Genomic DNA, 27,466 nt, shown 5'->3' with positions numbered 1-27,466 from the left:
GCTGCTGGAAGTCTAAAAGGAATTCTGGTGACTAGTCATTTCTCCTTTGCCTATTTTGGGGCACAGTACACGTCCAATTTAATAGTAAAACAAATAACTGTGTACTAAAGAATTGTTTGTATTTATAACATTTAAGAAAACGATCATCATTGCTTGGCATTTCACTGAATCATCTGAAATATATTCCTATGTATTGTCCTACGTATGCTGTATATTATCCCATTTATCAAGGAAAGGTACCCTCCTTCAATACTAAATACTCCACATTTTAAGAAACACTTCAAAGTGAAGGTAGCCATACTTATTAGATTAAAGGTGGCCTTGTAGCTCTTTAGGCACACTTAAAACTGATCTCCAGCTGTTAGTGAAGCTTAAATATTTCTTTTAGACAAAGCTGGTCCAAGCAAACCATTACCCTCACTAAGAGATGCAGCAGCTGAAAGTTCTGTATAAACTGTATGTAGCTTCAGCTACATACAGTACAGTATACATCACTGTGTTCTGTCCCAATCCCAGAACAAAACTGGAGCAGGGCTAAGCGTTCAGCCAAGAACAGTGAGCGTTGTATTCTATGAATTGGCTGAGGTTGAGAGGTGGGTGGCAACTTGGCACAACATGCAGAATGGAGATATTGTCAATAAAAATGCTCTGGGACTCAAGGCTTAGAGAGTTAAAGGCCTGGGGACTCAAGTGGTTAATTTTGTATAGTACTGTAGCTTTTAACTTACCTCTCCCATTTGCTGTTCAATAATCTGGTGGGCTATTTCTTCTATAGATGCCATGACCGGTCTTTAGAATGGTACCCCTGGGAGGAAGGATGGTGTTTAAGGAGTCCAGTTTTTGGTCTAAATGAAGCCTAGTATAATAAAAGGAATCAAATAACATCTATTACTTCCTGATATTTTAAAAGGTATTTAACAGAAATCAAAACGCAGTTCCATTTTATTACATCTGATTATGTATCTGCAAATAGTGAAGAACATGCAATTTCTGTGCTTCCTTTAAATTTTTATGCCGGCTATTAGGGCAGGTTCACATCATTACTTTTTATGTGCGCTACAACACAGATCAAAACATACACATGATCAGAAAATCACACAAGATCCTGCTTCAAAGCTATTATATGATAATCCGAATGTTAGTACACAGCTTTTCGAGAGCTGATCACAACAATTCATGCATAAATTATGATCTGAGGTCCCCATCTCACATACAATACTTGCACATGCACACTAGGGCTAATTTAGATAGGAACCAATGAACTAGTTCAAGACATTGGGCGCAGAAAACATCATCTCAGTACACAGAACATGTGTAACACACACACTTCTCAGGTGTAATTAAAAGGAATTAAATGTGGTTGTAAAATCACATGTATTAATTTGATTCTTTGTTTTAGGTCCCTGTTCAGTACAGTATGTGTGTGTGTGTGTTTTCCTAAAATTATAATGTTAAATACCTTCTTTGTAGAGCCCTGCTGTCCTTTCATGTGGCCTCCCTCTGCTCCCCTTCCCGAGTAAGAGAGCACAGTGGGAGGGGCTGGGATTCCCCTACGATGAATGCAAGCTAGCAGAGGGAGGTCATGTGTCTGCACAGCAGTGCTCTGCAAAGAAGGTATTTAGCATTATAATTTTAGGAAAACACACACACACAGTACTGAACAAGGACCTAAAACAGAGATCAAAGTAATACATGTTTCTTTACTTTACAAGCACTAGAGCAGCTGCAGGAAATAGAATTACACAGGCATGAGAGGAGAGGAAAGAAGAGGGGAGAGATGGGGGGAGAAGCAGAGATGCTGAGGGGATAGCTGGATGACGGAGGCACATAACTGACCACGATCAGAGATCAGCAACCAGTGGCAGCAGCACCATTAGGGGCGCCTCCCCCCTAATCTACATGTGGGGTGCCGGCTGCATGGATTTCAATGGGGGTTATTTTATTTATTTTTTAAGCACATGATTAGTGCCTGAGCGGTGGGCTTGGGACGCAGAGCACTGCACCTCAAACTCACCCATTAATATTCGCTATTGTCTTCCTGCTTCTCCTCCAGGCCAATCAGGAACCTGGTTCCTGATACCCGATTGGCCTGGAGTCTCAGGACCCACTTCATGTTTGGCCTGGAGGAGAAGCAACAGCCTGGCTCTTCTGGAGAAGCTGGATCGAAGAGCAGTTGACGAGCATCCTGCAGAGGAGCCAGGGAGAGTTCCCAGGGAGAGCAGGGGGGAGGCGCTGGAAGGCTTCCTCGGGGTCCGGGATTTGTCATGCTGCAACAGGTTCTCCTGCAGAGTCTTCACCAGATCCTCGTCCAGGTAGATTACTGCCGCCACCGTGTCCCCTGTCGCCCTCCAAGACTGCCAGGGTGTCCGAGCTTGGCGCTGACTGCGACTGCTGCTGAGCCATGTCCTCCTCTCCTCTGCACCACTGTATATCTTACTGCAAAGTCTCCGCCACAACGATCACTGCAAACCCAGCTCTGCCATTCTCAGCACTGGAGGAGAGCAATGCACACTGACACCTACCAAACCATTGACCGCCCGCCTCACACAACTACTCTACACAGAGATACTGTACTGGGAGCACTGAGAGCAGGAGGAGGGAGCAGACACTGCATGACATATATACACCCCTGTGCTTTATACACCCTCCTCTATATAGACCCCTCCGCAACTAAAGATTATTTTCATAATCGATTAGTTGTTGATTGTTTTAATTGGATAATGCATCTTAACCACTTCATCCCCGGACCATTTTGCTGGTCAAAGACTAGACCACTTTTTGCGATTCGGCACTGCGTCGCTTTAACTGACAATTGTGCGGTCATGCGATGTGGCTTCCAAACAAAATTGACGCCCTTTTTTTCCCACAAATAGAGATTTCTTTTGGTGGTATTTGATCACCCGTGCGGTTTTTATTTTTTGCGCTATAAACAAAAATAGAGCAACAATTTTGAAAAAAACGCATTATTTTTTACTTTGTTATAATAAATATCCCCCCAAAATATATAAAAAAAACATTTTTTTCCCTCAGTTTAGGCCGATACGTATTCTTCTTCATATTTTTGTTAAAAAAAATAAAATAAAAATCACAATAAGCGAATGATTGGTTTGCACAAAAGTTATAGCGCTTACAAAATAGGGGATAGTTTTATGGCATTTTTATTAATATTTTTTTTTTACTAGTAATGGCGGCGATCAGCGATTTTTATTGTGACTGCGACATTATGGCGGACTCATCTGACATGTTTGACACATTTTTGGGACCATTGTCATTTATACAGCAATCACTGCTATATAAATGCAGTGATTCCTGTGTAAATGACACTGGCAGTGAAGGGGTTAACCAGTGGGTGGCAGTGTAGGGGTTAAGTGTTCCTAGGGGTGTGTTACTAACTGTTGGGGGCTGGGCTTTCTTTTAGTGAACACTGATCTCTGCTCCAATCACATGGAGCAGAGATCAGCGTCACTAGTTTCTAGGCAGAACGGTGAAATGCTGTTTACAACGGCATCTCTCCGTTCAGCCGCCTCGTGAGACGATTGCGGGTATGCCCGCGGCGATCGAGTCCGCGGGACCCGCGACCGGACTCACGGGGGTCCCGACCAGTACGTGAGCGGCGGCATTAGAAATTGGACGTACCTGTACGCCAATATGCCTGCCCGTGCCATTCTGCCAACGTACATTGGCGTGCGCTGGTTGGGAACCGGTTAAAAAAAAGTGTGGTGTATAATCCAGTTAAAGGCCGCCCACCACATATATACTGCGGCAGGGTGACTCTATTATGCGAAACAACGTACCTGTAGACAGTGTGGGTGCGACGCTGGGGTAACACACGCACAGGTCCAGTGGACTCGATGTCCGCCAGCCACCTGCGAAATCGCTTCACAGAGAGGCAGACCGGGGATCTGCCTATGTAAACATAGACCTGCATTATAACTTTATTCCCATGTAGTCTAAAAATATTGACAGTGTGGTGGGAGTCGATATATGCCCCTGTTGAAGGCCTATCTGGTCGAAAAGCATAGGGCAAGGCTTATCGCTCCCCACATTGCCTTGTACTTTTAGCCATGATCACTTTTTATCCTTGTACACAGTTTTTTAGCAATAAATTACCATTTTTGACCTACACTATGTGGAAGCAAATTTTTTTCTTCACATACCATCCAGACGGGAGTGAATCTGCTTTCTAGTCAATCTTTACCGTCGGACTCCCTTGGATTCCATTCCTGAAGTTCTGGGCCCATTGGAGTTCCACACACTTGCCGATTGCGGCACCATGCCTGCATGACTATGTCGCTGTCAGAAACCATGAATCAGACCGAGACAGAAATACAATTAAATCACACTTGTTTATTAAATAAAAAAGGTAAATAGAAAAAGCGTAGTCAAAGCATAGCCAGAGTACAGTAACCGGATCGAGTAGTCAGCCAGGCCAGAGTTCGATAACCAGATGAGGTGTCAGGGATCCAAGTAGATCAACAGCAAGCAGGATAAGGAGCCAGAAGGGATGTCAGCAAACCAGTCTTTAAACAGAACCGCAGGAGATGGTTTCTTGTGATGTGACCAGAAAAGAGCCCATCGCACCCTTCTGGGAGAGAGTCGCTTAGCCTCAGATAAGAATGTAAGATTCTTATGGTCAGTAAGAATAAGAACAGGCACAGTGGTACCTTCAAGGAGATGTCTCCATTCTTTCAGGGCTAAAATGATCGCCAACAGCTCCCTGTCATCAATCTCATAATTGCACTCAGCAGGTGACAATTTCTTGGAAAAGTAGCCACACTGATGCATAGCGCTCTCAGAGTTAGGACGTTGAGACAGAAGGGCGCCAACTCCAGTCTCAGAAGCATCAACTTCTAGGATAAAAGGCAACGTAGGATCAGGATGTGTCAAAACAGGAGTAGAAACAAAGGCAGCCTTGAGAGTCTCAAAGGCCTTAAAGCGGAGGTCCACCCTAAAGTGGACCTTCCGCTCATCGGAACCCTCCCCCCCTCCGGCACCACAATTGGCACCTTTCAGGGGGGAGGGGGGTGCAGATACCTGTACAGTACAGGTATCTGCACCCACTTCCGGGATAGCTCTCTGCGGAAAGGGGCGTAGATTACGCCCCTTTCTGCAAGTGCCCGCCCCTTTCCGCAAGTGCCCCGCTGCCTGCTGGGAAAACACACAGATCCCAGAGGCAGCGGGGACCGTCCTTATTGCGCAGCGCGGCTCGTGCATGCGCAGTAGGGAACAGGGAAATGAAGCCTAAAAAGGCTCCATTTCCTGATTCCCATACCCAAGATGGCGGCGGCAGCACCCGAGAGACGATCTACAGATCGGCTTCGGGTGCCGACATCGCGGGCGCGCTGGACAGGTAAGTGTCACTATTTTAAAAGTCAGCAGCTGCAGTATTTGTAGCTGCTGGCTTTTAAAAAAAAAAAAAAAAAACGCGGAGTCCCGGCGGACTCCCGCTTTAATGGACTCGGGAGACCAACTCTGTGAGTTACCGACCTTTCTGGTCATATCAGTCAGGGGCTTGACCAGAGACGAGAAGTTACGAATAAACTTCCGATAGTAGTTGGCAAAGCCCAGGAAACGCTGCAGAGGACGTAAACCCACGGGTCGAGGCCACAGTAGGACTGACTAAAGTTTCTCTGGGTCAATGGAAAAACCAGCAGTGGAAATGACATAGCCCAGGAATGTAACCTGTTCATGACGGAACTGGCACTCCTGCAGTCTACAATAGATTGTTCTCTCTTAGTTTCTGAAGCACACGACAGAAAATATGAGGATATCATCGAGATAAACCACCACACAACTGCAACAAATCTCGGAGGACATCGTTAATAAATTCCGGGAAAACTGCCGGGGCGTTCCAAAAGGCATTACCAGGAATCCATAATGGCCTGTTCTGGTATTAAACGCAGTTTTCCAATCGTCGCCCTCCTTAATGCGCATGAGATTGTATGCTCTTCTCAAGTCAAGCTTCGTGAAAACCGTTGCTCCCTTGAGGCGGTCAAATAACTCTGTAATCAATGGAATAGGGTAGGCATTCTTAATCGTGACACGATTGAGACCCCTAGAATCTATACAAGGTCTCAGTTCACCGCTCTTCTTCACAAAGGAGAAACCAGCACCAGCAGGAGACGAGGATTTGCGGATGAAACCTCGGGAAAGTGCGTCAGCAACATACTCCTCCATTGCCTTATCCTCCAAGACCGACAAAGGGTAAACCCGGCCACGAGGAGGTATGGCACCAGGTTGAAGGTCAATTGCGCAATCATAAGACTGGTGTGGAGGCAAACTACCAGCTTGACCTTTATCAAAGACATTGCTAAAATTGCAGTACTCCTCCGGCAGGGAGGGGAGTGAAGAGATGCACAGGACTTTGGATACCTTCAGGAAGCATGCCTCATTGCATTGTAGTGACCAGGAGAGAACCTCAGCACGGAGTCAATCAAAAGAGGTGTTGTGAGTCTGTAACCAAGGATAACCAATAACCAGAGGAACCCTGGGTGAGGAAATACATTGGAATTGGATTATCTCATGGTGAAGAGCCCCTACGGCCATGGACAACGGAACCGTCTCATGAGTCACATGGGCAGGCTGTAAAGGTCTCCCGTCAAGAGCCTCAATGGCAAGTGGAGTGTCACGCAACTGCAGCGGAATCGAGTGCTGTGAAACAAATGCTGCATCAATGAACAGGCCTGCAGCCTCAGAGTCAATTGGAGCCTGTATCTCGATGGACGACTCATCCCAAGAAAGGGTGACCGAAACCAGGGGCTTATCCTTCTGGATAACTGGGGACGAAACAACGACACCTAAGGTCTGTCCATGACAGGACCTCAACGTTCGGGCGTTCCCTGGACGGGTAGGACAAGACTTCAAGAAGTGACCTACCTGGCCACAACAAAAGGTACAATCTCTCCCTCCTCCTAAAGGCTCTCTCATCCGCAGTCTTCACTGACTGACTCGGTACCAGGAGGCATGGAAGGTGAGGGAGGCATGGGTGGGACTACAAAGCTTGGAGGCAAAGGTACAGGAGGCTTCCGCAAGCGCATCTTAAGAGAAAGTCTTTCTCTGAGTCTGGAGTCAATGAGGATGGCAAACGAGATCAAGCTCTCCAGCTCAGTGGGTATATCTCGGGCTGCTATCTCATCCTTGATGGAATCCGAGAGACCATGAGAAAAGCAGCTACGAGGGCCTCATTGTTCCAAGCAACCTCTGCTGCCAGAGTTCGAAATTCAATGGCGTAGTCGGCAACAGTTCTCGCACTCTGTTTGATGGACATGAGGCACTTGGCAGCAGAAGCGGAGCGTGCGGGAACGTCAAATATCCTTTTAAAGGAGGCCACAAAGTCAGGGTAACTCAAGACAACAGGTTTTTGCGTCTCCCATAGAGGGTTAGCCCAGGCCAAGGCTCTCTCAGAAAGCAAAGATATCACGAAACCTACTTTGCTTCTGTCCGTGGGAAACGCCTGGGACAGTATTTCGAAGTATATCTCAACCTGATTGAGAAACCCTCTGCATTGAACTGGATCACCCCCATATTGCTGGGGAAGCAGAGCGGTACCAGACATACCTCTTACAGAGGTAATACTCAAGGTGGGTGCCTGCACAGAGACTGGCGCAGCAGCAGGGACAGCTTGCGACTCAGGTTGTACTGGTGAGCCGTGCAACTCAGGAGCGTTTGTAACGCCATGGCAAACTGATCCATGATCTTACCCATCCAATCTGGAAAAAATATTACCAACAAGTGGCTTGACTGTATCTTCTGAATTCATGGCCTTCGCCTACTGTCAGAAACCATGAATCAGACCGAGACAGAAGTACAATTAAATCACACTTGTTTATTAAATAAAAATAAAAAGGTAAATAGAAAAAGCGTAGTCAAAGCATAGCCAGAGTACAGTAACCAGATCGAGTAGTCAACCAGGCCAGAGTTCAATAACCAGATTGGGTAATCAGCCAGGCCAGAAGTCAGGGATCCAAGTAGAGCAACAGCAAGCAGGATAAGGAGCCAGAAGGGATGTCAGCAAACCAGTCTTTAAACAGAACCGCAGGAGATGGTTTCTTGTGATGTGACCAAGGCAAAGGTGAAGTGAGCTGGACAGCTTTAAGTAGGCAGGTCAGAAGAGCATGATCAGGAACAGCTGGTAACTGTGGAGAGAGATGAGAGCTGGCAATTAGCCGACAGCTGAGCAGCCAGCCCAGAGAAGGAAGGACTAAGCCAGCCCTGACAGTCGCCGACATTGGAGTCCACCGGTTCCGGTAAGAGCATATGCATATTTTTTTCTTTGTTGATGAATCACCATCTTTGATGTTCTCTGTACCGGACAGTGTTCAGTGCATTTCTCTTGATCTTTCACCACTCAGTGTTGGATGTGGAGGCTCCTCTTTATATCATTATTTTTCATGTTGGACATTATTTCATATCTTTTCACTTTACTGATTCATTAGTGATTGGATGTTTTGGTTTGTTTCAACCTGAACTTTTTACAGATTGGACTTTTCACAGTTCTCTCACTTGATGCACCTGATATTTATGTAATTTGTCATTTGATTGGTTATCACTTATATGATTTATCGCATTCACATTTTCACATGTGAGTTTATTGGTTAGCGCTACATCACTTATCACTATGTAAACAAGGTAGATCACCGTTCTGACAGGGGAGGACACTGAGATTGTCTGTTCCTAGTAATGAGGAACAGCGATCTCTGTGTTGTCCCAGTGAGTCCACCCCCACACAGGTAGAACACCTTGATCTCCCCTAGTGTTAACCCCTTCCCTGCCAGTGTCATTTATACAAAATCAGTGCATTTTTTTTTTAGCACTGATCACTGTATTGGTGTCACTCGTGTCACTTGGGGTAGGATTTTGTGGAAGTCCCGCAAAAAACAAAAAAAACAAAAAAAAAACAAAATCGCTTATCACCGCACTTACTAGTAAAAAAATAAAATTAAAAGTCCATAAATCTATCCCATAGTTTGTGGACACAATAATTTTTGCGCCAACAAATCAATATACGCTTATTGCGTTTTTTTGTTTTTTTTTTAAACCAAAATTATGTAGTAGAATACATATTAGCCTAAAATGATGAATACATTTTTTTTTTATATTTTTGTTGGATATGTATTATAGCATAAAGTAAAAAAAAATAGTTTTTTCTTCAAAATTATCGCTTTTTTTTTTGTTTATAGCGCAAAAAATAAAAACCACAGGAGGTGATCAAATACCACCAAAAGAAAGCTCTATTTGTGGGAAAAAAAGGACATTCATTTTATTTGGGTACAGCAGCGTCGCACGCTCGCGCAATTGTCAGTTAAAATAATGCAGTGCCGTATCGCAAAAAATGGCCTGGTCATTAAGGGGGTAAAACCTTCCGGGGCTGAAGTGGTTAATATGTAAAGTTTAAAAAAGAAGGCAATTTATTCTTAAATATCTATATGTCTTGGTAAGTATAAATAACCAACTATATGGTTAGGGAGAAAAATCTCGAATCCACTCTGAGAATAACAGACAGAATATATAGCTACAAGCATCATTCAGATATCAGCTTTTTCAGCCGGCGCTTCCCTACACCATAAGAATAATCATAGCAGCTGTTCCGCTGCTTGATCCTTCTTACAGGAGCCGAGATGGGACGCTGCCGCCCCCCCACCGATGCTTCTACCGACTCGCCAATACGATCAAAGCCAGAATCGTTTTTTTTTTTTATTATTATTTCAGGCTTCCCAGCCTAGAGGTGAGATGTGGGGTCTTATTGACCCCATATCTCACTGTAAAGAGGACCTGTCATGCCATATTCCTATTACAATAAAGTAAAATAAACAATACATTTTTTTTTTAAAGTGCCCCTGTCCCCATGTGCTTGCATGCAGAAGTGAACGCATACGTAAGTCCCGCCCACATATGAAAACAGTGTTCAAACCACACATGTGAGGTATCGCTGCGAACGTTAGAGCGAGAGCAATAATTTTGGCTCTAGACCTCCTCTGTAACTCAAAACATGTAACCAGTAAAAAAAAATTAAAGCATCACCTATGGGGATTTTTAAGTAGCAACGTTTGGCGCCATTCCACGAGCGTGTGCCATGTTAGGTATCTATTTACTCGGCGTAACTTCATCTTTCACATTATGCAAAAACATTGGGCTAACTTTACTGTTTTGTTTTTTTAAAAGCACAAAACTGTTTTTTTCCCCCCCAAAAAAGCGTTCAAAAAATTGCTGCGCAAATACCGTGCGAGATAAAAAGTTACAACGACCACCACTAAAAAAACATATATAATGTTTTGGGGTTCTATGTAATTTTCTAGCAAATAAATGAGGTTTTGTACATGTAGGAGAGAAATGTCAGAATTGGCCTAGGTGCTCCAGAACGCCTGATGGTGCTCCCTGCATGTTGGGCCTCTGTATGTGGACACGCTGTGTAAAAGTCGCCATACTCGGGAGTAATAGCAGAATGTGTTTTGGGGTGTAATTTGTGGTATGCATATGCTGTGTGTGAGAAATGACCTGATAATATGACAATTTTGTGCAAAAAAAAAAAAAAAAAGGAAAAAATTATCTTGATTTTGCAAAGAATTGTGGGAAAAAAATGACAACTTCAAAAAACTCATCATGCCTCTTACTAAATACCTTGAAATGTCTTCTTTCCAAAAAGGGGTAATTTGAGGGGTATTTGTACTTTTCTGGCATGTTAGGGTCTCAAGAAATGAGATCAGTACTTCAGGTGTGATCAATTTTCAGATATTGGCACCATAGCTTGTGGACTCTTGGCCAACATTTATGAAGAAAAATTACTAATCTGCTAAATTTTATAACAGAAACAAAGAAAAATTATTATTTTTATTTATTTATTATAGAATTTTCGGTCTTTTTTCTTTTATAGCACAAAAAATAAAAAACCCAGCGGTGATTAAATAGCACCAAAAGAAAGCTCTATTTATTTGTGTGGAAAAAAAGGACAAAAATTTCATATGGGTACAGTGTTGCATGACTGAGTAATTGTCATTCAAAATGTGAGAGCACCGACAGCTGAAAATTGGTCTGGTTATTAAGGGGGTTTAAGTGCCCAGTGGTCAAGTAGTTAAATATAATGCACAATAAGGTAGAAGTTTACTTTAAAATGTAATTATAATGCCTTCTATTACCTCCCGTCTATCAGCCTTCACTTTCTCTGGGTTCCGATGCTGATCTTCCCTGCACACAGTCTTTAAATAGATTTTTTTTTTAAAAACAAAAAATGTGTTATACTTACCTGCTCTGTAATGGTTTTGCACAGAGAAACCCCGACTCTCCTCTTGAATGAATGAAATACTTATATAGCGCACAATGCGAACTGAATCGCCTCTAGGCGCTGTGGCGAGCTTTGATCATCTGCTAAAAGAGGAAGGTCTTGAGTTTTTTCCTAAAAGCCAGGTGATTTTCTTCCAGGCGGATGTTGATTGGTAGAGCATTCCATAGCCGAGGCCCTTGGACAGCGAATCTCCGATCACCCTTGGATTTATACCGGGCTTTGGGCACGAGGAGGAGGTTTTTGTTGGCTGATCGAAGACTGCGGTTTGGTGTGTAATGATTTATTTTCTCCATTAGGTATTGCGGAGCTTCTCTATGCACGCATTTGTGGGTGAGGCAAAGGGTCTTGAACTTGATCCGATTTTTTACGGTTAGCCAATGTAAGCTCCTCAGTGAAGGAGAAATGGATTCCCAGGGTTTTTTTCCTGTTATCAGCCTTGCCGCCGTGTTTTGGATCAGTTGTAATCGCGCAAGTTGATATTGTGGTAATCCTATGTAAAGCGAGTTTGCGTAGTCCAGTCGTGAATTAATGATTGTTCCAACTACCACTGCTTTGTCATTCTTTGGGATAAAAGGGATGAGTCTGTGAAGCATGCGCAGCAGATGGTGAGATCGACTGACTACAGATCCTATTTGTACATCCATTGACATTTGTGCGTCTAAAATAACCCCGAGACTCTTCGCTTTGGTCTTTGGGGAGATAGTCCTCTTAGGCCCCTTTCATACAGGCAGACCGTATGTCCGTTTGTTATCCATCCATTTTTGGATGACAAACGGACATACATGTATCCCTATGGGATAACGGATGTCAGCGGATGAACATCTGCTGACATCAATCTCCGCTATGATCCGAAACTGATGATAGTGGAAAACCCTATTTTTTCATCCGTCTGAGGATCAGATGAAAAACGGACAGACTGTCCATTTTCATCCGATTCCCCCATAGAGGAAAGTGGAGATCTGACCGGAGGGGGACTTGTCATCCGCCGGCTCAGCGGGGATCAATGGAGCAATCCCCGCTGAGCAAGCGGATGGCTGAATACGGATCCTCCCGGGATCCGCACGCGTGAAAGGGTCCTTATGGCAGGGCTCGACAAAACCCAGGCGCCAGGTCGCATTGGCGACTAGAATTAGAGACCTGGCGCAGCACAGCTGGGGGTCTCCTGTCTCAGTGGACCCCCCCGGCGTGATTGCGTCGGGCCGCGCCGCCGGCGGCCGGTAATTGAGCCCCCGGCTTTGAGGCCTTCTGTGATCCTATTCCCTTCTGTGATCCTATTCCTTCTGGAATCTGGCGCCCTCTTGTGGTGGCCGTTGGAATTACAACCAGCAATGCTAATGAAGATATCTCCTTCCATTTACTTAGAACACCTAAACATATACACACACACATATATTATATATATATATATATATATATATATATATATATATATATATATATATATATATATATATATATATATATATATATATATATATATATATATATACACACACACACACACACTTTTTTTTTTCATTCTAACACTCTAGAGAGTAAAATGGTGGTCGTTGCAATAATGTCTGTCACACCATATTTGCACAGCGGACTTACAAGCGCACTTTTTTTGGGGAAAAATAATTTATTTAATAAAAAAAATAAGACAACAGTAAAGTCAGCCCAATTTTTTTTTTATATTGTGAAAGATAATGTTACGCCGAGTAAATTGATACCCAACATGTCATGCTTCAAAATTGCGCCCGCTCATGGAATGGCGACAAACTTTTACCCTTTAAAATCTCCATAGGCGACGTTTAAAAAATTCTACAGGTTGCATGTTTTGAGTTAGAGAAGGTCTAGGGCTAGAATAATTGCTCTCACTCTTCCGATCGCAGCGATACCTCACATGTGGGGTTTGAACATTGCTTTCATATATGCGTTCGCTTCTGCACGCAAGCTTGGCGGGACAGGGCGCGTTTAAAAAATTTTTTTTTCTTTATTTTAACTTATTTTTTTCACTTTTATTCCTATTACAAGGAATGTAAAAATCCCTTGTAATAGAAAAAAGCATGACAGGTCCTCTTTTATATATGAGATCTGGGGTCAGAGAGACCTCACATCTCATATTTACACTAAAATGCAATTAAAAAAAAAATCGTCATTTGAAAAAAATAAAACAAATAAAATGTCCCTCTAAGAGCTATGGGCAATGACTTGGAGACAGGTGGGGGCTGGGGGCGCTATCTTCCCCTCACTCGTCTCCATGTCAGGCCAGGGACAGGTCCAGATCGCCGTCACGGATCTGGCTCGGAACTTTTTTAGCTGGCTCCTAGATTCCAAGCAAATATTTGTCAACCCCTGCCTTATGGGTTCCCCAACAACACTTCTGGCTCTTCCTGCATTCAGAGTGCCCCAATACCAAGCTGCAAAGTGTAATATAGAGTGCCGCTACAGCCAGGTAAAAAAAACTTCTGTCTTTAGAACCACTCACTTCTTGCCCAGGGCTACATGTTCCATTCACAAGTTCTCAGGCACTTACAGACATGTAAGGAGGATGCACTGAGCTGTATGTGTGCTTCACTGTATTTCCTGATATGTAAACATATAACACATTCTGTATGCAGACCAACTAATCAGCTGGCCGATTAATCGATTATGAAAATAGTTGTCAACTATTTTCATAATCAATTAGTTGTCAATTGTTTTGGCCCTACTGTAATCTTACAGATTACATTACTGTATGAAATCATTTCACATCCTTTTTAGAGGTCGACCGATATATCGGCCGATATTTGCAGTTTTTTAAATAATCGGCATCGGCCGATTGTGCTGATAAAAAGCCGATTTAGAACTATGGGACTTTGAAATGACTTCTGTAAGAAGTCAGTGTGAGTTGCCTGAGTCGTCATAGCAACACTTTCCTCCTCTCTGGGCAGACTGCCAAGAAAAGAACAGAAAGATACAATGTTTACACTTGAATGAATGAAGTCATCTCTGTGTGTAGAAGTTCTCAGTTTAACCATTTAAAGACTAAATCTTTTCTGACACTTGTTGCTTACAAGTAAAAATCCTGTATTTTCTGCCAGAAAATCACTTAGACCCCCCAAAAACTATATATATTTTTTTAGCAGAGATCCTAGGGAATAAAATAGCGATTGTTGCAATATTTTATGTCACACGGCATTTGCACAGAGGTCTTTCAAATGCATTTTTTTGGGGAAAAAAAATACACTATTTAAAAATAAAATAAAAACAGTAAAGTTAGCCCATTTTTTTTTTTCGTCCAAAAGTTTTGACTACCTGTTTTTATTTAATACATAGGTTTTTTTTTTTTTTTTTATCTAAATCATACATACAAGTAAACTGATTGGAGGTTTTTTTTGTTTAATAAATGTTTAAATGTAAGAAATTTCACTTATGAAGGCTGCTTTCACACTGGAGCGTTGATGGTAAAACGCAAGTTTTAGCGGCTCTTTACCATCATTTTAGCGGTGCTATTTGGCTGCTAGTGGGGCACATATAACCCAGCTAGCGGCCAAGGAAGAGGTTAAATGCACCCATGAAGCACTGCTGCCAAATCGCATTGCATGCGCTTCGGCAGTGGTGCCCATTCATATCGATGGGCAGGAGTGGTGGAGGAGCCGTATACACCACTCCAAACGTGCTGCTTGCAGGACTTTTTTTTAAGATCCTGCCAGCGCATCGCCTCAGTGTGAAAGCACCCTGTCTTTCACACAGACTGCAGGGGAGCCATTTTGCAGGCACTTTACAGGCGCTATTTTTAGCCCAAAAGTGCCTGAAAAACGCCCCAATGGGAAAGGTGTGTTAGATCAAGGGGGATTAAAAAAAAAATAATAATAAATAAAAAAGGAAAAAAATAAAATAAATAAAATAAAATCGGCCTAACATATCGGCCCAAAAAAATCGGCATCATATATCGGCTATCGGCCGCCATGATTTCTAAATATCGGCATCGGCCAGAGAAAAACCCATATCGGTCGACCTCTAATCCTTTTTTTCCTAAGTGCTTTGTCCAGTTTTATATTATATATACTGTTCTGTCTGGAAATTTGAAATTGTCCATAGCAACCAAAAAGTGTCCCTTTACGTCAAAAGTGGTTTTAGACCAGCTAGAAAACAGCATTAGTAAATTAGAACACTTGCAGAATTGAGCGATAGTGAATCGTGGGGAAATACATTTTATTATTATTATTTTATAATTATCTATAGTTATTTTTATTATATTATAATTTATGGTTTTGTGTTTCAAACTTTATCATGCCCAGGATGTCTACTAGACTCTTGTTTGGACAGATTTGTGTGTTATTACTAAGAATTACAATATAAAACGCAAAATTTCTATGCAAAACAATTGTACTGCTTTGAGACACAAAAATCTGACATAATCATACCACCAGGGTGGTTAAAGGGGTTGTAAAGTTAAATGTTTTTTCACCTTAATGCATTTTATGCATTAAGGTGAAAAAACATCTGACACTGCCTGCGCCAATTGTTGCTTACAAGTTAAAATCTGTATTTTTTGCTATAAAATTACTTAAAACCCCCAAACATATATTTTTTAGCAAAGACCCTAGAGAATAAAATGGCAACAGCTGCAGTATTTTATGTCACACAGGGTTCATTTAACCACTTTCAGACCGGACCATTTTGCTGGTAAATGACCAGAGGTCTTTTTACAATTTGGCACTGCGCTGCTTTAACTGGTAATTGCGCGGTCATGCAATGTTGTACCCAAACAAAATTTGCGTCCTTTTCTTCCCACAAATAGAGCTTTCTTTTGATGGTATTTGATTGCCTCTGCGATTTTTATTTTTTGCGATATAAATGTAAAAAAACCAAGCACCGCCTTCAGGCTTTCTAAGGGCGTAAATTTTTGATTTCACTTCTCACTACCTATTACAGTTTTGAAGGCCATAAAATGCCAAGATGGCACAAAACCCCCACAAATGACCCCATTTTAGAAAGTAGACACCCCAAGCTATTTGCTGAGAGGCATTTTGAGTCCATGGAATATTTTATATTTTGCCACAAGTTGCGGGAAAATTACAAACTTTAATTTTTTTTTATTTTTTTTTCACAAAGTTGTCACTAAATGATATATTGCTCACACATGCTATGGGCATATGTGAAATGACACCCCAAAATAAATTCTGCTGCTTCTCCTGAGTACGGGGATACCACATATGTGGGACTTTTTGGGAGCCTAGCCGCGTACGGGGCCCCGAAAACCAAGCACCGCCTTCAGGCTTTCTAAGGGCGTAAATTTTTGATTTCACTTCTCACTACCTATTACAGTTTTGAAGGCCATAAAATGCCAAGATGGCACAAAACCCCCACAAATGACCCCATTTTAGAAAGTAGACACCCCAAGCTATTTGCTGAGAGGCATTTTGAGTCCATGGAATATTTTATATTTTGCCACAAGTTGCGGGAAAATTACAAACTTTTTTTTTTTTTTTTTTTCACAAAGTTGTCACTAAATGATATATTGCTCACGCATGCCATGGGCATATGTGAAATGACACCCCAAAATAAATTCTGCTGCTTCTCCTGAGTACGGGGATACCACATATGTGGGACTTTTTGGGAGCCTAGCCGCGTACGGGGCCCCGAAAACCAAGCACCGCCTTCAGGCTAAGGGCGTTACAGTTTTGAAGGCCATAAAATGCCAAGATGGCACAAACCCCCCCCCCCCCAAATGACCCCATTTTGGAAAGTAGACACCCCTAAATTTAGGGGTACACTAGTGAGACTAGGTAATAAATGGCGGGTGCCTGAAACTATAAAAAAATAACTAACCAACCAGCGTCACCTGTAACAGTTATATGGTGATCACTGGTGAAAGGGTTAACTAGGGGGCAATCAGGGGGCTTTAAGCTGGTAGTATATGGGGGTCCCTGGCGCTATAAAAAGCTGCGGCGAACCTAAATACCTACCTGCCTAACTAGCGTCACCTGTGACACTAATACAGCGATCAGAAAAACGATTGCTTATTAGGCTGGGTTCACACTGGAGCGATGCGGGAACGCCACGAATCCGCGGCGGGTTCCCGCATGACATGCCTCCCGGCGGCAGTTCACACTGCCCTATGCGAACTGCTGGGAGTGTCAGTGAAATGTTAATGACACCCCCAGATCAGTTCGCATATCGCAGTGCGATCTGCAAACTCGGATCGCATGGTGTGAACACCCATGCGATCCGATTCTGCTGCGGACCAAAAAAAGGGTCCCGTGCGAGTTTGCGGCGGGTGCGACACGAATTCAGCCATACTATCTGTATGGCTGAACTCGAATCGCACAGAGATCGGATGTGATTTGCACTGCAGTGCGGTGCGAATCACATCCGTTCTCATAAACCACTGCAATGTGAACCCAGCCTTAGTGACACTGGCGACGGGGGGTGATCACGGGGTTAAACCTTTATTGGGGGGTACATTAGAACTAAAGGGGGCTAACCCTAACTGCCCTAACAGTTATTACAGTCACAAATGACACCAATGCAAAAAAAAAAAAATGACATTGGTGTCACTGTGACTGGGGGGCAGGGGTAATTGGGGGGGGTGATCGGGGGGGTGTGAGTGTGCCTGGCATGTTCTACTGTGTAGTGTCATGTTGGTGCAACTCACCGATCCTCTCTCCTCGGTGTCGGAACGAAAAATACCGACACGGAGGAGAGAATACATCACTTCCTCTCCTGTGTTTACATTACAGGAGAGGAAGTGATGTCACGGAGCATTTTCATTCGTCGGGAGCGATCGCGAGGGGGTGGCCATGAATGAATGGCCGTCCCCTCGTCCGGGATCGCTCCCGAACGAATACCGACCGCCGCAGGCACCGGGCGGGGGCCCGATCGGGCCCCCGACCCGCGGGCAGGCAAGGACGTACATGTAAGCCCTTATGCCTGCCCGTGCCATTCTGACGACGTACATCGTCGTGCGGCGGTCGGCAAGTGGTTAAACACAATTTTGGGAAAAAATACACTTCAATTTATTTTTTAAAAACTAATTGGTAAAGTTAGCCCAATTTTTTTTGTATAAATGTGAAAAAATTTGGATTCTCATTATTTCCAGAATCCTGTAGCTCTAATATACACCCATCTCCAGCAGGGAGGGGGGAGTTGCATTAGTCTGCCCAGCCCCCCAAAATATTGAGCACCAACCCCCCACTGTCAGCAGCCATGATAAACGTGGTCAGTTTACTGAGGGGAAGACTGGAACAGGCAGGATTAGACAGGCATTGTACAACACATAAAAGGAAAAATTGACATAGCAAAAGCACAGTGCTACCTCTCATGCCTTAAAAGGAACAGCAGCTTTTTTTTTTTTTTATTTTTTTTTTTAGGGTTACAACCACTTTTTATCTTTGATCTGCAGATGATGTCAGTTAAAGTCACTGGCTCCTGCTGCTGTCAATCCTGTGAGGAGGGAGTGGGGCCGAGCCGCATTGTGTGTGTCCACAAAAGCACACAATCTGGCTCAGGAGCAAGCCAACAGGTGTGCCCCCATAGGAAGCAACTTCCTATAATGGCACACTGATGAGAGGAGGAGCCTAGAACACTGGCGGGGGGGGGGGGTTACCTAGAAGATGAGGTTCAGGGCTGCTCTGTGCACAGATCAGGCATGTATATTATATTTTAAAAAAAAAGCCTTTACAGCTGCTTTGACTTCTTATTCAACTATTATTTTCCTGCAGATTTACGTTTCTATTTTAGTAACCATTAATATTTTAACTTTTTTATTTTGTTTGTTAATATTTTTAGACATTTAAACACATACACATTTCACAATTCCAAAATGAGCAACACTGAAAAAAAACCAAACAAACACTTTACTATATTTGAAAAGATTTGCATCAGAATCATCATTTCAGTGTCAATTTAAATAAGGTAAATTACAGAATAAATGTAAACATTTTATCTACAGTAAGAGTCCATTCACACAGGAGCAACTTTGGATCCGACTTGAAGTTGTCCCAAGTTGCCTCAAGTCGACATGATAAAATCAATGTAAGTGAATGAGAGCCGTCTTAATGTACACTACTGAAGAAGTCGCTCCCACTTCAGAAAAGGTTCCTGTACTACTTCAATCCGACTTCTAGGCAACTTGTTCCCATTGATTTCAATAAAAGTTGCCTCCAAGTCTGATCCCCTGTCTTAACTGAAGCAACTTTCCAGGAAGTAAAAATAGTTTTCTGGGCAAACCCCTCCCTCCCACAGAGCTGATTATGTGATGGACCACTGGTAAAGTCCCCTGTCCTGGAGGCAACAAATAAAAATAATGAACGATCTTGGTTTCACAGCCGCGACGCCACCATTCATTTGAATGCAGAGGCCGAGCGTGACGTCTAAGTGGTTAAGGGCGATAGCAGGCGTACGCCTGCTGCACATGGCCGCGATGTCCGCCGGGCATGAGAGCCAGAACAGGGATGTGTGTATGTAAACACACACACACACACATCCCTGTTCTGACAGGAGAGAGATCTGCTGTTCCGATCTGTCTCTTCCTCTAGTCAGTCCCCTCCCCCCATAGTTAGAAACACACGAGAGAACACATTTAACCCCTTAATCGCCCCCTAGTGTTAACCCCTTCCCTACCAGTGACACTTAGACAGTAATCAGTGCATTTCTTATAGCACTGATCGCTGTATAAATGCCAATGGTCCCAAAAAAAGTGTCCAATCTGTCCGCCACTATGTCGCAGTCCCGCAAAAAAAAAAAAAAAAAAAAGACGCAGATTGCCGCCATTACAAGTAAAAAAATAATAATAAAAATGCCATGAATCTATTCCCTGCTTATTGCAATTTATTTTATACCAAAAATATGTAGAAGAATCTATATCGGAACTAAACTGATAAAGAAATGTATTCATTTTTTGTGTTTATAGCGCAAAAAATTTAAAACCGCCGAGGTGATCAAATACCAACAAACGAAAGCTCTATTTGTGGGAAAAAAAAGGGACGTCCATTTTGTTTGGGTACAGCATCTTAAAACGACGCAGTGCCATAACCAAAAAAATGGCCTGGTCATTAAGGAGGGGAAATTCTTCCAGGGCTGAAGTGGTTATTTGTTTTCAAACTGTTATGGGTAAAGTTCTGCTTAAGGGCCGGTTCACACAGCAGGCGAGGCGAGGCAACTCCGACTTGCCTCGCCGCGACCTGAGCGGCGACTTGCAAATGACTTCTGTATAGAAGTCAATGCAAGTCGCCCCGAGGTCGCCCAAAAGTAGTACAGGAACCTTTTTTCTGAGTCGGAGGGACTCGAGTCGCTCCTCTCAGAACGGTTCCATTGTACAGAACGGGGGCGACTTGCGAGAGCGAGGCGAGTCGTGTCGCCTCGCATCGCCCGCTGTGTGAACCGGCTCTTAAGGTAAACTCTTAACTCAAAATATGTACTCCTCTTGCAGTCCCGCCCCATCTTGGACATAACACAGGTCAAATGGCAGGACTGGGCGTGACTGTAAGCGGGCCCGAGATACAAATAGCCGAGTATGCTCGACTTGGCTCACAGTCACGTCCAGTCCCTGTGTTATGTTCATCATAGGGCGGGACTGGGCATGACTGTGAGCGGAGTCAAGCCGAGTACACTCGGCTATTTGTATCTCGGCGGCACTCAGGTCCTCTCACAATCAGCGGGGGAACGGCGCATAACACGCACCCACAGGTTCCCCCTGATTTTAAGGGGGAAAAAGGTGCGTGTTATACGGCAATAAATACGGTAAATTATACATAATTATTTTAAGGTTATTATCTGATTAATCAAAACAATAATCACCAACTAATCGATTATGAAAATAATAATTTGTTGCAGCCCTACTCCTCTCAAAAATCCTTAACCCTGAAGAAATCAGTGGGCTGGCTCTAGGGAAGAGTTATGCAATGACTCGATGTCAATTTAGAGAAGTGGGAGTTCCTATGCAGGCTGTAGTTGCATGCACACTGCCCCAATTAAAATGTATGTGATGCAGAGCCTCTGTAATTGAAAGAACTAAAATACAATAATTGAAAGAGGCAGGCCAGTAAAGCTGAAAAAAGCAGCTAGATGCTGCTGGACATTCTCCAGCCAGGAAAGAGACAGACTCTGACTTGCTGCAGCATCTAATGCACATTTTGAAATCATGCGATTTCAGATGAAGTCTTGTCTATATTCTCATCGCAAATGTTCCTGGCTTACAGGCTCCTCTGTAGTGGGTGCTGTAGCGATTACCAGCTGGATACATCACAGATAAATACACGTTTTGCCAGCACACAATGGATCTTCAATTGCAGTGGTCACATCACAACAGAATAAGTTAGACCTGCACGATTCCAGCTACAATGAGAATCACATTTTTTTTGCTTAGAAGATAGATCACAATTATTGTGGCGTAACATCATCTTTCACATTAAAACAAGACTTTACAGTGCGACATAAAATATTGCAGCAATTGACACTTTATTGCCTAGGGTCTCTGCTAAAATATATATAATGTTTGGGGGTTCCAAGTAATTTTCTAGCAAAAATTATTGATTTTACCTTAAGAAACAAGTGTCAGAAAAAGATTTAGACTTTAAGTGGTTAAACTTCCTGCATTTACACATTGTTTAAAAACTTGGCAGACTGCCTGGATTTTTTTCTTTACACACTGAATATTATCTTTTATACAAGAAGGAAGAGTTAGTTACAATATTTCATTGTAAAAACTTGGCAGACTGCCCGGATGTTTTCTTCTGACAGCTGAGTGAGCAGATAAGTCTCTCCACTTGTTACATGAAAGAATCAGCAAACACTGCAATAGAGATTGCAATAGATAATAGAGGGGTTGAATTGAGATCACAATTTTTTTAAAATGATTAATTGTCCAGCTCTGGAATAAGTGTAATGTTTTTGAGCCACGCAGGACCCCTTTTGTCAGGCATGTGGTGATTTCAGATGAAGCTACACTTTTACAAAGCGGCAGTCAGCCTAAGTTCACACTGGTGCATGAAAACATTGCATGTAATATGCACAAAAAAATTTAAATATTGCACTGCATTCCTGTGCACATCGAATGCGATGGCTGAAATTGCATCTGCACCAAAAATAGTGCAGGACCCTTTTTTTCTCCTGCACCTGAATAACACTGCATGGGTGCTCACACTTTTGTGATCTGTTTCAGGGTGTCATTAAAGCGGTTCTGCACCTAAAAAAAAACATATTAAAAGCCAGCAGCTACTAATATTGCAGCTGCTGACTTTTAATAAATTGACACTTACCTGTCCCAGGGTCCAGCGATGTCGGTGGCAGATGACAAGCGATCGCTCGTCTCTCTACTGCCCCCGCCGCCATCCTCTGTCAGGGAATCGGGAAGTGAAGCGTTGCGGCTTCACTGCCCGGTTCCCTACTGCGCATGTGCGAGTCGCGCTGCGCGTCTCTTCTGGTCCCCGCTGTGTCCTGGGAACTGTTTCCCAGAACACAACGGGGGGGGGGGGGGGCATCTGCGGCAGTCTGTCCCGGAAGTGGGTGCAGATACCTGGATTATCCAGGTAACTGCACCCCCTCCCCCCTGAAAGGTGCCGATTGTGGCACCGGAGGGGGGAGGGATCAGATTAGCGGAACTTCCACTTTAGGGTGGAGAACCGCTTTAAGATAACACTGAGCCTAGGTTCACGTGTGCAAACAGACATCGCATGTGATTCGCACACGCACTGCGGGGCCGATCGCATGCGATGTCTGCGCAATGCGAGTTTAGCCATACAGTTGTATGGCTGAACTCACATTGAATTTGCATGAGAAAGAAAGATGCAGGGACTTTTTTTCCCCTGCACTGAAATCGGATCGCATGGGTGTTCTCACCTATGCAACCCGATTCCTGTGTGAGTTTGCACTGCCAACTGTGAACGGATCTGGGGGTGTCAGTGCCAGTTCACATTGCTGTGATATCCGAGATCGGATGTGATTCGCACCACACTACACATCAAATGCGATCTCAGCCATACAGATTGTATGGCTGAATTTGCATCATATTCAGACCAAACTCGCACAGGTCCGCAGCAGAATCTGATCGCATGGGTGTTCACACCCATGCGATCCAATTTCTGTCCGAATTTGCAGGTCGCACTGCGATATGCAAACTGATTTGGGGGCGCTATTTACTTTTGACACTCCCAGCGGTTCGCATAGGGCAGTGCAAAACTGCTGCCAGGAGACATGCAATGTGTGAACCTGCAGTAGATGGCAGCAGTGTGAACCGACACTAAATGTATAGACACCCGTAGCAGTTCACAGAAGGCAGTTGAATTGCGGGAACCAGAGCTGTAATTACGCTGGTTTCGGTGTCGCACAAGTGTGAACCCAGGATAACACCCGATTGCGTGACTGCCATGTGATGGCTTTGGGGTGCGATGCAAGAAAGGCAGGAAATCTTGTGCGTTTACTTCATCGCATTAGCGTGAACCAGGGCTCAATGTGACCGGGGGCTAACGGCCTGCTTTATAACATCACCACAGTCAAAACAGAAGTCGATTTGACCCCACTAACAATTAGAAACTTGAATGAATGATCTGAAATTTTCTAAGGAAATCCTACTACTAGTGTATAGGCAGTTTTACTCCAAATGTGTAATAAAATCAGTGGTTATAAAGATACAAATATAAGGTGGGAGGGGAAGCCCCATACAGCTGTGTCAGGACACATGAGAGGGGAAGGCTGGGCTATAAATATATATAGACAGAGAAACACACGGTGATATGGTGTGTAATGCGGAGGGAAGGCCTGGCTCTGTCCAGGTATAGGCGCCATGTGCCGGTGCAGCCGCACACGAGCCTGTCATAGATCCACACTCCGCCATGCTCGCTTTCCCTCCCGCCTAAGGCGCGCGCACAGAGGGAGGGCACACAGAGCGTGCATAGGCGCGAGGGGGGGAGGAAGCTGCGTGTCCGGGAAGCTGTTCCTGTCGGGTGGAGGTCAGAGGTCACAGTGACAGGGTTAAAGCGTCACTCGGGCACGACGCTCCGGACGCAGTCACGAGTGAGGCCGTGCGGAGATAAGAGGGGGGGTTCCGCGTTGCTCCAGGGTCCCCGGTACATAGTGGCGCGCACACAGCCGCAGCCCCCTCCTTTGTAGTATCCCCAGGCGCTCGCACCGCCTCTTACCTGCGTCCCGGGAAACAGGCCTGGCCTCTGCGGTAGGCCGCACGGCTGCCAGAGGACGTGTTCTCGGTAAACTACCGCACCCGGTTCCCGGCGGGTCAGAGTTCGTGACCCTCCCTCAGCTCCGCCGAATACGCAGCTCCTCCCCGTGACCGGTGCGTAGCTGAAAGCGCGCTGACGTCAGCGGGCGCCCTGTGCGGGATGACGCACTAAGGAAGAGGGTTGAGAGGATGGCTGCGGAGAGGGGGCTCTGTGTAATGAATGGAAGGAACTATGTGCTGGATAGAGAGGCTTTATTTCTTACATAGGTCCTTATGTGAGATAATTCCAGCCTTTGTATGAAGGAGCCTTCATGGGCTTGGTTACACCAAGGTGTTTAATGCACCTGTGGCTCCATTGCAATCCATGAAACCAACTTCAAGGTGTAGTGACTACAACATGTGGGTCATGTATGATACCTGAACTTTGTGAGAGTAAAAAATGTCAGTGTGCAGTGGCGCTGCTGCATGCACTGTAGTGCTGGCCATACACTATAGGAAAAACAAACTTTCGGCCTTGAGCACAAACGATCAGGTAATGACCGATAAATCGTTCAGTGGACGTAAATTAATGCTTTTTTCTCTCTTTTATTTTTATTTTTTGCATATACCTATTGCAGACAGTTTGCATAGGAAACATGGTGGTTATTTACTAAAGGAAAATCCACTTTGCACTTGGAAGTAAAGTCGCTGTAAATCCAAGGGGGACATGCGAAGAAAATAAAAAAAAACAGCATATTGGCTCATACATGATAAAATCAGCAGAGCTTCCACTCATTTCAGATCTACCCCTTAGATTGAGAGCGACTGCACTTCCAAGTGAACTTGCAGTGCAAAGTGGATTTGCCTTTTGTAAATAACCCCCTTTACCCTTTCAATTTATCGTTCATTCGGCAGAAAATTTCCACACTTGTCCTTCATTTCTTCAGCTCAAAAACATCCCAACAATTATCGATTTTGTGCCCATTAAATGGCCAAAAAACAAACTGTCTAAATGACTGAATTTTGGCCGATTTTTCATATTGTGTATGGCCAGCATAAGGCTTGAAGCAAAAATGTTAAATCGTGCAACTTACCAATTCATAAAGCAGAACTAAAGTCTGCAGAGTCCCTCCCCAGCTTCTTCCTGGTGCCAGCCTTTGGCTGTCTTGATTGGCAAGCATATGATGACATCCCTCCTATTGCACATTCAGAAGTCCTTCATCTTGGCCTACGGGCAATGTACTGGAAATTAGAATGAGCTGCATATGTGCAACTTAGTGTACATTCTGCAAGATATTGCAAACAAGCAGGTGTGTATTTTATTGCAGAAGAGACCATGCATGTTTCTTCTGCAATAAAGAACCTACCTGGTGACATTTTCTTTAACGTTGTCTGCGTTAAAGGTGATGGATGCATGATTTCTTTAAGGATTTTTTTTTTTTTACCGGTGAGTATGATGGTTCCAGATAGCAGACTTCTGATTACAGCATTGTCAGTCTTGGAGGCAATGATAGTGTAGTAACAGATTTACCGTAGGTGGACTTGGCTTACAAAATAAAGCAGAACTACAGGTAACACTTTATAAGCAGTTTTCCCCTTTCGTATAAGCCCTGGTTCACACCAGGGCAGCTTTGAAGTCATGTGACTTCAAAGCCAACTATCAGTGCGATTTCATGTATGGCTTGCTGACATCTGTTCAATTTCGTTAAACAAATGTCAATGCAAGTCACAGAGAAATAGTGCAGGAACCTTTTTATTTTTATTTTGGACGGTTTCATTGCCACAAATACCCCATTTGTGGCAATGAAATGATCCAAATCTTTAAAATAAACTTGTCGTGCAAACTTGAACTGTTAAGTCACACTGATGTGAACCAGGACTAAAGGTTTTAGATAAAGGATGACTACTATAGGTCACTTTTATAATGGAATTTAAACGGCTCTCTTTTTTACAGCCAAGGAAGCTGCCGTCTTAAGCCCCATATACACGGGCCGAATGTCGGAAGAAATTGACCGGTTCAAAAAAAAAAAAAAAACTTCAGTCGAACGTGCATGCTGGAAAACCAGCAGCCAATCATCTCCCGATCAGTGCTCTTAGCCAATGGCAGAAAGCACTGATTGAAGTGTTCTGGTGGGGGGACACAACAGCTCAGCAAAAGAGAACATTGCACTAACTTCACATAGTTAGTACAGCTGCTCCGACCGGAAGTGACTTTTTTTTTTTTTTTTTTTTTAACTCGGTGTGTACGAGGCTTTAGCCTCTGTTTTATCTGAAGTTGTCATGGTGCTGTGATCAGTTATGACACCAGCCATTTGGCTTGACAATTCGGTCAAAAGCACAAGCAACTATGAGCCCATGTTCACATCAGGCCGATTTGACATGTCAAATCACATTCCAAATCAATTATTATTTTTTTTTAAATGCAGTACTACTTTAAATTTCCCACAGAGAACATAGCAGCTATCATTATATCTTTGGATACTTGCAGCTGCCTACATTGCTTGTCTATGCAGCTGAAATTCATTGATAAATATGAGTTTCAGCAGCTGTGCTGGATAACAAGAGTAGCTACAGGAGCTGGGCATTCCGTAGATGGCTCCAAATACTGTAAAGGGTCGATAGCTCAGTGACTGAGCTACAAATCAATATAGCTGCTGTGGACACAGACCTTTCATTGACTACAATTCAATTTTGCAGTTATATTAAAAGGGTTGATGCGTGCATTAACATAAATGGTACCTTACCCAATATAGTGCTGTTCCTGGCGATGTAAGCAGGAAAGCCACCCGCTAGATTCTGGGAAGTGTAGAAGGGATTCTATACACTTTACCTGGGGCAGGATTTAAACCTTCTGGGCGGAACAGTTACATTAAGAGTAATATAGTTTTTTTTTAATTACATACATTTTTGACTATACATACACATCAAACACTAAAGTGATCACCTAGTGAGAAAAAAAAAACACTTTTTGAAGTTGTTAAAATTCCATGGAAAAATTCCATGTGTTTATAGCAGATCAAACTTTTCTCATATTGATGAGTCAGCCCTGAAGTGTGCCCATCTGT

The 27,466-nt window shown here is 43.6% G+C and overlaps 1 protein-coding gene across 2 annotated transcripts in view; it reads right to left on the bottom strand.

Annotated features, from left to right (window-relative positions):
- NR2C1 (nuclear receptor subfamily 2 group C member 1) overlaps positions 1–24,549 on the bottom strand; it is a 75,100-nt gene extending 50,551 nt beyond the window's left edge. For both annotated transcript variants that reach the window (XM_077470317.1, XM_077470318.1), the window contains exons 1-2: positions 24,385–24,549; positions 729–856 (exon numbers count right to left, since the gene is read on the bottom strand). In XM_077470317.1, coding sequence (XP_077326443.1) covers positions 729–782 — 54 coding nt within the window. In that variant the 5' untranslated portion in view covers positions 783–856; positions 24,385–24,549. The remainder of the gene's footprint in view (positions 1–728; positions 857–24,384) is intronic.
- Between the last annotated feature and the right edge of the window lie 2,917 nt (positions 24,550–27,466).

This window comes from Lithobates pipiens, unplaced genomic scaffold (assembly GCF_037356315.1).
Source record: "Lithobates pipiens isolate NorthernLeopardFrog02 unplaced genomic scaffold, aLitPip1_a1.2 Scaffold_8, whole genome shotgun sequence".
Taxonomy (NCBI): domain Eukaryota; kingdom Metazoa; phylum Chordata; class Amphibia; order Anura; family Ranidae; genus Lithobates; species Lithobates pipiens.
Note: the sequence above shows the minus strand (reverse complement) of the source record. Positions and strands in the feature narration are given on the sequence as shown.